Source organism: Cajanus cajan, chromosome 9 (assembly GCF_000230855.2).
Source record: "Cajanus cajan strain Asha chromosome 9, NIPB_CcT2T_4, whole genome shotgun sequence".
Classification (NCBI taxonomy): Eukaryota; Viridiplantae; Streptophyta; class Magnoliopsida; order Fabales; family Fabaceae; genus Cajanus; species Cajanus cajan.
In genome coordinates this window covers 3,296,772-3,311,888 of record NC_138525.1, presented here as the reverse complement: position 1 = coordinate 3,311,888, position 15,117 = coordinate 3,296,772, and the positions used below count along the sequence as shown (strand labels likewise).

Genomic DNA, 15,117 nt, shown 5'->3' with positions numbered 1-15,117 from the left:
TTATTGTTTTCAGCAATTAATAAATCATTTAATGCTTATTAATTATTAGTTTTATCCTTCCTTTTAGATATGTTAGAGTATTGATGTGCATGAATCGTGAAAGAAATATTTTTTTCACACTACAACAAAATATACTTTTAGTGGCATTTAATATAATTTTTAGCGGTAATAAAAATTGTTACAAGATCTTTTACCGGCATTTTTACATTAGTCATTATATGCAGTGTCGCTAAAGCATTTAGTGGCAATTATTCAAAATGCAGGTAAAAACCCTTATAATGGTCGAAAAAAGTGTATATCTTTTTGTGACATTTTTTACTTTCTAGTCGATGTGGGACTTGTAAGATACTTTCTAGTTGATGTGAGACTTGTAAGATGAGTACAAATAAATAATTACTTTATCTCTAGTTGATGTGGGACTTGTAAGATGAAAGTTGTCTTTCTACTTATATATTCTTTTTAATTATCTTATTTCTAGTTGATGTGAGACTTTAAGATGAATGTTATCTTCTAATTATATATATATATATATATATATATATAATTATTTTCTTATCAATAGTCGACCCTCTTAAGTTTAAGGATTATTGAGTTTGATAATAGTGAGTAATCTCATACTAATTTAGAATAATAAAGTTTAACTCAATCCTACATAACAAACTTGTAAGGTGAGAGTTATTATTCATTTATATACTCTTTAATTATTTTATTTCTAGTCGATGTGGGACTAAAGTTTTTCTTAATAAATAATTGTCGCTAATAGTAAATTTTGGTGTGATATAAATATATTTTTAGTGACCATTATATATTAGTCACTAATACTTTTATTAAATAATAAAACAAAGGCAATTAAATTATTGTCGGTAAATAATTGTCGGTAAAAATGAATTTTGTTGTAGTGATCACGTGCAAAAAATATATTGCCAATTTTTTCAATTTTTACAATAAAAATTAAAGTTATTATTATATAATAATATTAATTATAAATATATTTTTTCATAAATTAAAAAATATAAGTTAATTGAATGTATCAAGTTTAATTGTAATTCGTTTAGTTAATATAATTATATAATTTTACTATGAAAAATAGTATTTTTTATCAATATTTAATAATTACATTTAATTACGTATAAATTATAAATAAAAAACTTTTTTATAGAAATAAAAATAAATAAATAACACTTGAAGTTATATATATATATATATATATATATATATATATATATATACTTATTACCTTAATTCCTTTAAAAGTTATAATATATTCATATTTAATAATATAAAAATCATTAAAATTGATTTAATGATATAGCAATTCAAGGTAATATACTAGTATTTTATAAATATTTATTATATATAATTAAAAATTATAATACATATATATAAATAGATAAATACAATATTAGAATATATAAGTTATATTTAAATATAGTATACATAAATATTTTTAAACGTGTAAATAATATTTTAGATTTATCATAAATAATTTTTTATTATGAACAAAAATTATTTTTATTTATTGATAATTTAATTTAAAATATTAATATTTAATTAATAAATAATTATAATAAATCAAATTAGATACGAAGTTAAAAAGATTCCTACAAATTATTTCATTGAAGAAGGACTTCTAAAAATATTATTGTACAAGATAAATATTTTTATTTAATATGTAAGGATTAATTATACAAAGGGTCTTAAATTTGAATTTTATTATCATTATTGTAATTTTCATGAATAATAAAAATATTAAATTATATATATATATATATATATATATATATATAATTACTTTAACTTTTGATAATCATATTTAATAATTATATCTGGTTCCTAAAAAAGTATATATATATATATATAAATTACTTAAAACTATCTCAATTATATATGTTCAGTATATACAATAATTACTTTAATTATTTTATATTTAATAACTACATATTAAAATCATTAATTATTACTTAGGAAAAATATAAGTTAATTTTTTAGGTGACCACAGTATTGATCTGAAATATTCAATATTGTAAATAATGATTAATCTTTGTTGATGACTATAAAATTACATTAGATGAATTTCCTCTCAACATAATTTATTCTATTTATAAGATTAAGATTTAAATTCTAAACAACCTAGTAAAGAAACACAAGTTACTATAATGTTGAATAGTAATTAATTTAGTTAATATAATTAAAGTAACCATGTTTTTATCAATATTTAATAATTACTTTTAATTACCAATAAATTAAAAATAAAAACATTTAAAACTATCCTAATTATATGTATATTTTAATAGTTACATTACTTACTGCAAAAAATTATAATCATATTTAATAATTATATTTAGTTCATAAAAATTGTATTAATTACATTGCTTAGTGTAAAGCACTGCACGAATTTTATTAAATTAATTATATTATTAACAATTTCATATTTTTGTTAAAAATAAAATTATAAATTATTTACAAATCAATGTCATTTCATACATTAAATAATATAAACATTAATAATTATATAGTTTGTTTTTATAAAATGTAAGTAGATAAAAGATAATTTCGAATCCACATCGATCGATTGCTTCAAATCCTCACCAATTTCATGAATTAGTCATATATTTTTACTAATAAAATATTTATAATTAATTATATTAGTATTAATAATGATATCACGATATTAAAATTAAGCACATATTTTAATTTATGTTGTTAATTAAGAAATCAAATCTCATGTCAACACACTTCAAGTATATTTAGGTGTCGTCGAGCCCTTACACTAATCCTGGAGATGCTTTCATACCTTTTCTTCAATTTAGCGAAAATAAGATTTTGAACTGTAATGTCACATTTAGAATCATTAATCGTGAAAAGACTTGTCATTTTCTCTCCATTTCTATGGTTAATGCATATTGCCAACTAAGTTGCTAGAGGTGAACAAGGAAAGACCATTCAGAACCATTAATCCTTAAAAGACTTGTCATTTTCTCTCCATTTCTATGGTTAATGTATATCCTCAACTAAGTTGTTAGAGGTGAACAAGGAAAGACCATTCAGAAACATTTAATGCCTCTTATTACTATCAAACAATAATAATATAATAAGAAAAAGTCAACCAATATTGTAGCTCTCACCTACTTAAACATAAGATCATATTAATAAGGTAATTTTTATCCCGTAACACATAAATACAATAAAATCTTTCACATGTTTTAATACCTCTATGTAAATGAAATTAAGTGTGTTTAATTTATCTTTTAAAAAGTACTTATGAGAATAATTCACTTAATATTGAATAGATGTTCATGTAATTTGGTACATTAAAAAATTTACTATAACAAGTTTACATGCCCATTTTCATGAGTACAAATTACTAACTATTGCTTAAGAATACAAGTATGTTACTATTTACTAAACTTATGTAAGTCAACTCATGTTACTAAACTTGATACGTAGTTTGGCATGAAAGTAGCACACATAAATTTGCAATCAATCATCACATGAGATAAAAGTTTGACAGATACATGAAAAAGGGCAAGAATACAAGGAACAATAAACAAAAGCTAATTAACATCTCACATCATTTAGCATGGGTATATAGAATTCACACCCTTTAACAAATCAACAAGTTGCATAATTATAATTAACCAAGCAAGAATGAGATATAAACAAGTACGTGAAGTCAATGACGACTAAGGACGTAATCCCAAGAGAATGGTTTAAAAATCTGAGGAGCCTTAGACTCCATGAAACTCAAAAGACCCTTAAAAAGGTGCATATAAACTAACCAATCACCATTCCCAATAGGAGAAGGCATTGGCATGACGTAACCAGCATCTCCACCCCATGGAAAATGGTACGATGCAAACAAAGGCTTCCCCCACCCAAAATCAACCTTTGACACAGGGAACCTTTGTCCAGAAGAAACCACAAAACGAGGTCCCTCTTCATTTTCATGGCCACAATAGATCCTAGCAACCCCAGGGACAGGTCGGTGTGCCTCCACCCAATCAACAAGTCCCAAAAAATGCTCCTCTGTCACACCCATCTCCAAAAACTCGTGAACTTTCTCCGCCACCCAACTCAACGGCTTTTCCACAAGCTCCTCCACCTGTTTCCCACCGTAGGGGATTGAAAGCACGTTACCGAAATACGAACCCATGTTCTTGTCGCCATTGCTCAGTCTCTTCCTTCCATCAACCACAACACCCATCTTTGCAACAACCTTTCTCTTACCATCAACACCAGCAGCAGCATCAGCAGCTTCAGCAACCGTCTTCCACAAGAAGGCGGAGAAAGACTGGAGCCTTGTGCGCTTCACACCGTTTGAGCTAGCGAGCGCCTGCATGCGGTTCAGGTGGTCGCTTGTGACGTAGTATATGCGACTAATGAGTGGTTCAGATTGAACTCCGAACTTAGGAGGAGGTAGTGCAGCCATGGGAGCGTACATGTCATGAAGTGAAGGGTGGTCAATGGAAGGTGGGCGTCGTGGGAAGAGAAGGGACCGTCGAAAACAAGGATGGGCCGAGATTATGGGCTTGTTGGGCTGGGCTATCTCGGCCCATGATACGAGGAACATGTTCGCAGAATAGGCGTCACCTATGCGATGGTCCAGAGCACATGCCACTACTAAACTCCCACACTTGAGACCAGTTGCCTGCAAAATTCCAAATATATAAATATGTGATTAATGTGTCATCCTTTATGTTACAAGAATTTTTAATTATTTAATATAATAAAACTTGTGTTGTAACTTGTACGTGCATGTTAATTTACTTAATTTGTAGCACCTGAACAGCGAGGACACCATGCTTCTTTTTGGGCACAAGCTTCCCTTCAATGGTGTCATCTGGGTTGTACATGTTGAGACGGTGTAGTTCCACGTCAGCCACAGCTTCGACAAAATCTACACCGCGGTTACTGCAAAACAGTTCAGGCTCACCCGTGGAGTTGGTCACCACTTCACCCGCAAGAGGGTAGTAGTAAACTAGAGCCTGAGCCAAGGCATTTTTGAGGGACCCTACCATGGAAGCAAAGGACATTGACGAAGGTTTTTTGTAGCAAAAGAAGACACTAACGTCGAGTGGGGGAATGAGAAGATCAAGGTTAGATAGTGGGAGCCAGTGCTCTTGCATTGGAAGCTCTGGTGCCACCACCTCCACCTTGCTCACACTCACAATGAATCCTTCTCCCGAAACCATTTTTTGGAAATAAAATATGAAGGGTTTTGTTTGGCTTATTGAGGCACACAAGGTATAAGGGTGGTCTTATGATGAATTTAAAGGAAGTGGCCTAGAGAGATATGCATGCATGATCGTACGCGGACTAGGGCTTGTTAGTCCCTAGTGGGGGTATTTTATCATTTGTAGTCGATGTCAATGTTAGTTGAGACTCAATATTGAATAAAATTTACATCATTTTCATTATCAAATCACATTTTCTAAAATATATAGTTTCAAAGTATATTCTTCCTATATATCTTCAACCGCAAAATACGATCGATATGTATGTGTCGTGTTTTTATATTTTTGTCATCAATCATAAAGTATTGAAAATGGTAATTAAGTTTGTTAAGTTTTATAAAAAATTTGTTAAAATATATATATATATAGTTATTGAACTCATGCTGTAATTTTCTTCATATTTTACTTTTAACTTTTTCCTTTCCAAATTAAAACAAACGAAATGTTTTTAAATGTGTAATTGTTTTTTTTTTCTCATAAGAATAATAATATAATAAATTGGTAATCCAGAGTGTTTCAGTATTGATCAGCGTTTCACCATTAAGACATTAAGTAATTTTATATCCACGAAAGAAAGCAGAAAGGTGATTCTGTAATATATATTACATCATGCATTCGTCAATAAATTATATCATATATATTATAGTATTGGGTAGTTGAGTAGGGCATTTCTTCTTCATTTCTAATTGTAAATTAAAACTCATTAATTTGGATCAATTAATAAAATGAAATATAATAAGGGTTTAATAATTTTCCCATATTATTAGTCTAAAAAAAAGTAAATTTTCAATCAATAAAAATTGTGATAAATATAACTTTTAAAGTAATTATTGTGAAATTTAATAAATTTATCGTGTATAAAAATTTCTAAAAAAAAATATCTATACTATCTGATACATTACCAAAACATAAAAATCATAAATTTAAGACTAACAGCAAGTTAATTAACAGCTTTTAACCACGTTGATGTTTGTATATATTTGATATTTGATTTCATAATTTCATTGCGTCTAGTAGGATCCACATCCTATGACAGCTAGCACTTGTTGTTTCTCCGTATTTTGTTCTTTTGACGAGATTCTTTTCATGTAAATGCACTTACACAACGTCAAGCAAACAGGCATAAAAACCTCTGAATTGTTGACAAAAAGAAACACACTGGTATAGAAGAATTCCAAATGTCAATAATATGCTACAAAAGACTACACAACAAGGCTTGCTTCAAAACCCGATCATAATAAATAATCTTATAGTGGACCGATCAATTACGACACGAAGTCCTCTATAATATCTTTGTTATTATATTTGTTATACACTATGATTATTTTTAATTTCAGTAGTAAACTAGTTTATTTTTACTATTGGCTATTAATTAATCCTTTTGATTTTTGTTTCCATTTGAGTTTGATTGTTAGAACGTCGTGATTCTTTTTTCTTTTTTCGTTATTGGAGAGGGGCAAAAAACGTAAGGTGTACACAAATCAAGATTCATATAATCTTTTTATATATTTTTTATTTTTAAATATCTCATCAACATTTTCTATTTTTTTTCTATTACATCATATCACCTACTATATTTTTTTTGACTACGTGTACATTAAGGGTGTCCAACAATATTTTTGATAACTAAAATTTAGTGGCTCACCAACCTTAGACGTAGACTTCCATGCATTTTATAAACAATTGCAGCAATTGTCAATTGGGCATAGCACAGTTCCCCTATATATGTCATTGAACAATTGCTCCCGAAAGTTGTTACCAAGTTTGATATCATTATTGCATCGTACATGTGTCATCTGCAAATAAAGACTCTGGCATGCAGTAGATAAATCATAAAGCAAATTAATAGTCCTTCCACCTACCTTAAAATAACATTAAATCAAGTTCATTTCGATCAAGTAATTAACAAAGACGAGAAAATTTACGTCAGATATTTTAATACCTCCACGTGTATGGATTAGCAAGTCAACGTGATGATCATGAGGTAATTATGAAAAAAAAACTGTGTCGGTGCATTTGAATCTTTCTTCTGAGTTATGAGATAGTAATAACCTTTCATGCATCATGCATCATGCATCAACTAATCAGTCTTGAAATATGGTTGTTCGTGCACTTGGTTGTTAATTTTGTTGATATTGCTACTTGTGCAACTAATTGGTCTGTACTCAAATTTAAGAATACGTTGTACGTAGTCGCTTTCTATGTCGTTATTAATTATAATATGTGTCAATTTCTCATAGCTAATTACGAATTTATGATATCAAATTAATTGGCAGGCATTCATTTAGTTTAATTATATCATGATTGTCATCCGAATACCTACTCAACAACTCCTTAGTCTATCCACAACGATTGTACTCAGTTACTTTTAAGTTTCAGAACAGTGAAATTAGAATAAATAAATAAATGCTGAATGGTTCAGATGGAACCCATTTAGATCCAACGGGGAAGATAGCACAGGGATAGGGAGTATTTGAATGGGATGAAAAGTGAAAACAAGCTTGTTTAGCGCATGATACAAGGAACATATTCGGATTAATTGAATTAATATTTTACTTCTAACATTTCTTTCTATCTTCACTTTTAACCAATAATTAATACATGAATTAAAAATATGATACAAAACATAGAAAGATATGGTATATATTTTCAACTTTTAAAGAAAACATAGAAAGAAATGGTAGACACGTCCTAAAATTTAAAACTATTGTTTAAATTTAAAATTTGTATTTTTAATTCTTATAATTTAAAAAATATTATTTTAATCTCTCAATTTTAAAACTTATATTTTTAGTCTTTAAAATATTAAAAAAAATATTATTATTTAAATATTTTAAATTTATCACTATCAATTATGATATTATTAGTGATAAATAATTTTTTTTTTGAAGTTATAGGTACTAAAGAGATAAATTTTGAATTTGAGATATTAAAAGAATAAAATTTGATATTTTAAAAAATAAAAAATATATTTAAATTTGGGAGGCCAGATAAAATATATAGCCCCAAATTTGGAAAAATAAAAAATGATTAATTAGTGATAAAAAATAATAAATAAATCAAACTTATTGAGATCAAAAGAATGACACAAGCCGTTTGAACCCACCAGAATCACCGTGACCCGCATAACATGTGACTCGCCCAACCAGATGATTCAGTGAAAAATAGGCCTAAAATTAAAGTTGTAGGCTTGACTCAAATTGGACCTTTGGGCCCAATTAAAGATGTATTAGTGACAAAAGAGGATGAACAGAAGTGGATTGAGTTGTTGTGAGTAGGACCTCATGGGTCATATGCCTATGCTATCAAGAGAGTGGGCCAGATAGAAGACAAATTTCAGAGCACAAAAATTTAAGATGGGTTAAAATAATTTTTTTTACTACTTTATTTTTTAATATTATAATTTAAAATAAATTTTTAGTTGATATATTTTCTTTTTATTTTATTTAGTTCCTATATTTTAATATAGATATTTTTAATCTTTATATTTACAATTTTTTTTAAATTATAACGTTATATTGTATCATTTGTGTTGACAACTTGACATGAAAGATATTTGACTTTATATTTCTAATATTGATCTTATTATATTGGAATTACTCTAAATTAAGTCTTTTAACACTTCATATCTCTTTTTTACTCTCATTTATAATGTTTATTATTTAGACATTTTTTTGTTTTTTACTTTCAAAAAAATTGAAAACTTTTATCACGTTAACACAGAAGAAATAACGTTACAAAATAATTAATGTTAGAAACTAAAATGATTAAAAGAATAAATATAAAAACTAAAAAGATATATCTTGAACAATAGGAACAGAAAGGATTAATAAGAATAAATATAAAGATTAAAAATATCTATTTTAAATTATAAAGACTAAAAGATAAAGTAAGTAAAAATATAAGGACTAAAAAAATATTTTAATCTTTAAAATATAATAAATGATATGATAAAGAAAAATAAACATAAAAATAATGTTATATAAAGTTTATATGAATTGTTGTGCATGTATTCTTGTTATATTTTGTATGCAACACAAGAGTATGAACCGTACAAATTGTTGCATGAATTATTTAGCATGTATCATAAATGATATGATAAAAAAATAGAAAAAATAATATTGAATAAATTCTTTTATGAATTATTTTAGATATATTAGAATAAATTTTTCTTTAATTCTTCTTTTTTCCATATTTTTAAAATTTGCTTTTATGTTTGAATTTAGGAGTTGTTTAATAGGGGATAAGTTTTAAGTTTTCTGAAAATCTTAGGTTGAAAATATTAATTTTTCATGTTAGGTGTCTATTTAAAAAAAATCTAAAGAAATATTATTTTTTTATAAATATTTTTATCTCACCTTTTTATAAATAAAAAAAAATACTTTTTTTAAATAATTAAAAGTCCAATTTTTCAACTTAAAGAAAAAGTTTTAATTATATAAAAAAATCATAATATTTCATTTTAAAATAGAAAATATATAATTGAACATGATTGAATGTATGACATTATGAGGATGGGACGGTGGAGGTAGATGGGCGGAGTGAATGCATGGAAGGTGGTTGTGGTGGGGTGAGAAGGCACACATCTTAGCTTCAACTTGAACAAAATCTACACCATCGTACCATGCTTATTGCAAATTAGCTCACACGCTCAAGACTCACCCATGCAAGAGGGTAATACTAAACCAGAGCCATAGCCAACCATGGATCCGAAGGAATAAGATCAATATTAGATAGTGATTTTTATTGTGAATAGTATATATTAGTTGTGGGATTTGTTAATACAATGAAAAATGATAAGATATAAAGATATAATTGATAATATAGTAATTAATGTTGTCTTGAAAATTAAAAATAATAAATAAGTAAAAATAAAAGGGACGGAAAAATAATAAAATAATGTGATAGGATAAATAATTATTCTATTAAATCCTATAACATCATAGTCTTTAGACAAACTTTTACTTTTGTATTAAAGTTGTAAAAAGTAATTATAATTGATTAAACAATTGATTATGATGTGGAAATCTTTTTCTATATTTAATGTTAATTAAGAAAATTGATTATTGATTAGAATAATTAAAAATGTTCGACTGAATATTCAATTAATAATTAATATATCATTTTAAGTTAAGTATACTTTATTTCCAAATGATAAAATAAATAATATTTCATTTTGTGGAGATATAAATATTATATAATTTTCATGTATTAGTGTTTGTATGGAATGTAATATTAAATCGGATTCAGACGCAAGTTCACTTGGCTAAAAGGAAAATTATTCAACTCAATGAAAATTTGTCTCGCCTTTTTCACATAAATCATGTGGAATCAATTGAGCATTATCTTTTATTTGAGTGTTATTTCATTTATCATGTTTGGCAAAATTGCTAAATTTGTCTCGCTTTTTTCACATAAATCATGTTTTCTATTGAGCATTATCTTTTATTTGAGTGTTATTTCATTTATCATGTTTGGCAAAATTGCTAATGTTGTTTAGGTGTGCAACTACCTTTACCTACTATTTGTGCTTCCCACTTCTTCCAATATGTAGGAATCATGAAAGGTAGAAAATTGCATAAATGGAACATGACTATATGGTGTACTATTATTTATTCAGTGTGGCTGCAAAGGAATAATAAAGCAGCTTGTGCATAAAAGATTGTAGAGAATGCAAATTTTACAACATATGGAGCTGGATCAATTCTAAAATTAAAGAAACAAATCTTATGTTTTACCATTAGTAACTTCAACCTATGTTATGTATGCAAGATTCCATAGTATTGTTTGCTCTCTAATACCAAATTTAAATTTTATATATCGGTTTACTGTAATCATGAACCGATGTATTTGTTGTTTGGATGAAGCTTATTGTTTGTGATATATCTGTCATCAATTTGGTACTAATAAGTCTTTGTCTTTTTTCTATAAAAAAAAAAAAAGAAATAAGATGATGATCTTTAGTTTATTGTTGCTTCTATGATGTAAATATGTAACTGAAAAATATTAAAAATAAGAGAAAGGTTTGGTTTAAAAAAAAAAAAAAACGAGAGAGGTAGTGTAATAAATTGACCAAATTGAGTATGATGTGATGATTTAACTTTTACACAATTAAAATAATTAAGTATAATTAATTGACACATTATGAGTAATTGAATGGTGACTGATTTGTAACTTTCATATCTAATTTGCTAATCAATTTTTCAAAATACACAAATGAATAAATTGTGTTGAATAATAAATTAATTTGTGTTGAATACCTCCTTCAATCCTTCTATATATATAAATTTGTTTTCACTTTTTGGTTTATTTTTTTACAAAACATTCTTTTAATTATCAATTACGTTAATTATATCTTTTTCTAAAATAATTTTATTTAATTAACAATTTTTTTAAATAAAATATAATAAATACTTTGAATTAATCAGATAAAAAAATATCTTTTTTATTTAGGGTTGGAGAAAAAAGAATTGTCACAAATATTTTTCTCATTCAAACACTAATTAATTAGGTGATAAATGATAAAGTAGAAAGAGAGAAGGATAATTTAAAAAAAGTAATTTAAATTATTGGCAAATGTAATGTTTTAATGTAAATTAACCGATTTTCTTAAAATGTGTAATTTAATTAAAAGAATATTTTATAATTATGAAAGGAGATACTTCTTTCGGTCCTTTATATATGAAATCAATTTTTATATATTAAACATGAATATTATCTTGCAAATAGTATTTTTAAAGGTTTTTTCTTAACGAGAAGATTTATAGAGACTTTTTTAACTACTTATTTGATTCAATTTTTATTTATCATAATTATTTATAAATTAAATATAAATATTTTAAAATAAATTATCAATAAATAAAAAATACTAAAATATATATTATTTATCATAAATATAAAAAATAATAATTTACATGCTTAAAAATATCTATTTATACAAATTTTAAATATAATTTATATATTCAACCATAATATTTTATTTTTATATGTGATTCATTATACATTTTAATTATATAATAAATATGTTTGTGCACTACATAAGTTAAAATATTATTAAATAACTTATTTACCCAAAAAAAAAAAAAAAGTTAAGATGGTAACTTTTCATTAATAATATCATAAAATTAAATCTCATTTCAAAAAATAATCTTTAAAATGGTTGGTTTAAATAGTGGTAATATAACTTAAACACTACACCTAATTGAAAGGATAACCTTTTTTTTTTTTTTTTACCAATGAGTGTAACTTGTATCATTGATGCATCAATAAACGCATCTACTTACATAAAAGTATAAAAGAAAAATAATAATTAATACATCTTAAAGTAGATATTTTTTTTATAATTAGGACAAATATATTTTTTACCATTTATTTCTTATATAAAGGAACAAAAGAAGTAGTATATTAATAAAAATATATATTTTTACATCATTCAAAATATGAAAAATAAAAAAAAGTTTAAAATTAAAAATTTTAGTTTATTAAAATTAAAATTAAAATTAACATACAAGAGATATTTCCATTCAAAATATTTAATTTACAAAATTCCAAAAAAATAGTTTTAATTATGGATTAATTATTTAGTATATATTAGTGTGTACATAATAGTATATTTAATATTTATTAATGTAAAAATTCAAGTTTTGCAGGGATGGCGGTGGTGATAGTGGCAATGACAACACTAATGTTGTCAATAGTGACAATGATGGCATGGAAGAGTGAGTGAATAAGAAAAATTTGAAAAATTAATCTAACATGTGATATATTACGAGATATATTTTAATAAGTGTTTTAATGATAGCTTTTTATTTTAATCTGACGATTGAAAATGATAGTTTCCATTCTCACATATAAAAAATGTCATTTTTAAGTACTCATCCATAGTGTATATTGCTTGAATGATACAATAGATTAACTAAATTTAAATATATATTTTTTATAATTATCTTCATTATCAATATAATTAAATATACCAATAAATAAACCCTATAAAAATTAGGCGAAAAATAATTAATATTATAACAACTTGAATACATCAAAATGAAATGGATAAGATCTGTATAAGTATGATATCGTAAAGTTGATGATAACTTTAAATATTAATTTATATTGTCTATAACAACTAGATCCATATTCTTTTTGATAATTCATCATATAAGAATCTCACAATTAAACGTGTTTAGCTTTGAGTAATTTTGGGATGAAAGATATTTTAAAAAGTTTCTTAAAAAATGTGAGTGAAGACGAAACACTTTGAAAAAGTTTTGTAATGATTTGTGTGATCATTCGTTGATCCATCTCAAAGAGGACCATTCACGAAGAGTTCTAATAAATGAAAAGTTTTGACCAACAAAAAAGTATATGGTGCATCATCGTGTCACAAAGTGGAATTGTTGAGATATCAAATTTAAGGTTATTACAATTATAATAGATAATAAATTATAAAATTTTGAATATTAATTAAACAATCTATAAAATAAAAAATATTTTATCAAATAATCAATTAAAATATATAATTGACCATTTTGATTGATCTCTAATAATAAATTATTTATTATTTATTTATAAAAATTACAATCACAACAACAATTTCAAATTTAGGACTCTTGCAAACATTTTTAATACTTTTTTATTTAATACTCATTTAAAATATGTTAAAAATTAGAGAAAGGTAGTCTGCAGTAAATTTCCCGAGTTAAAATTAATATTGTGACTTAATTTTACGCAATTAAGACTATTAATTGCTATTCTTTAATTTAATTAAATGTAACTAACAATTAATCAATAAATTGGATGGTCATTAGTTGATAAGTCTCATATTTAATTTGTTATTTTAATTTTTTTTAGTGCCGAAATGAATAAAATGTGCTTAACAATATACAACTGTACATATTTATAAGTATTTGCAAATAAATATAAATTATAAAATGAATATAAATTTAAAAGTATTTAAATTTTAGTTTATTGATATGAAAAATTTTGAATATTAAATGATCATTTTAAAAAAAATATTGGATAATCAATTAAAAAATCAAAATCAACTGATAATTTGACGTTGTGATTACCTTATACTCACATGTTGTAGGAATGGTGTATTTAGTAGGGTATCTATGTTTATAGATGTTTGTCATGTGATTTAATTTGATCCTTATCATAAGAGTCACCCAACTAAATAAAAAAAAATTAAATATGGTTTAATTTGATTTGGTTTAAATAAATTGTGAAATTCAAATCAAATCAAACCAATCTTTCATAGCTTGATTTAGTTCAATTTTTGCGATCTTTAAAATTTATTATTTAAAAATTAATAAAAAATATATAATATTATATTATTTGCTTATGTAAAAACTAAGACTAAAAATATACGTACAAATTCTAAAGTATTCTTGTCATGTAATATATTTAACATTAATTCTTATATAATTATTTTAGTAAAAATAATAACGGTCTATTTAGTAGGGTATTTATATTTAGAGATATTTGTTATATGGTTCGATCTTTATCTTAAAAATCATTTAAACTAAATAAGGACATTAAGTACGGTTCAATTTGGTTTGATCTGAATAAATTATGAAATATGAATCAAAACAAACCAATAAGATTTAGTTTGGTTCAACTTTTAACATTTTTAAATTTTGTTACTTAATATATTTAACACCAATTTTTATCTTATTATTTTAATTATTTTTTTAATACAAATTTAGTTATCATATTAAATATTTTATTTTGATATATATATATATATATATATGATTTGTCACTTAAAAAACAATAACGTTATAAATAATTTATAATTTTTCTTTCTAAAATTCAATTTTTGATTTGATAAAAAAAAGACAATAGCCTTAATACAACCAAGGTCTTAAGAGAAATCAGAAGATAC

General features: G+C 25.0%; 1 protein-coding gene across 1 annotated transcript; it reads right to left on the bottom strand.

The window, feature by feature from the left end:
* Window positions 1-2,614: 2,614 nt before the first annotated feature.
* Window positions 2,615-5,227, bottom strand: LOC109791725 (coniferyl alcohol acyltransferase). Its single transcript, XM_020351059.3, has 2 exons — window positions 4,782-5,227; window positions 2,615-4,648 (listed from the first exon to the last, which is right to left on the bottom strand). The coding sequence occupies exons 1-2, from the start codon at window positions 5,190-5,192 to the stop codon at window positions 3,674-3,676; spliced, it is 1,386 nt and encodes a 461-aa protein (XP_020206648.2). The 5' UTR covers window positions 5,193-5,227; the 3' UTR covers window positions 2,615-3,673.
* Between the last annotated feature and the right edge of the window lie 9,890 nt (window positions 5,228-15,117).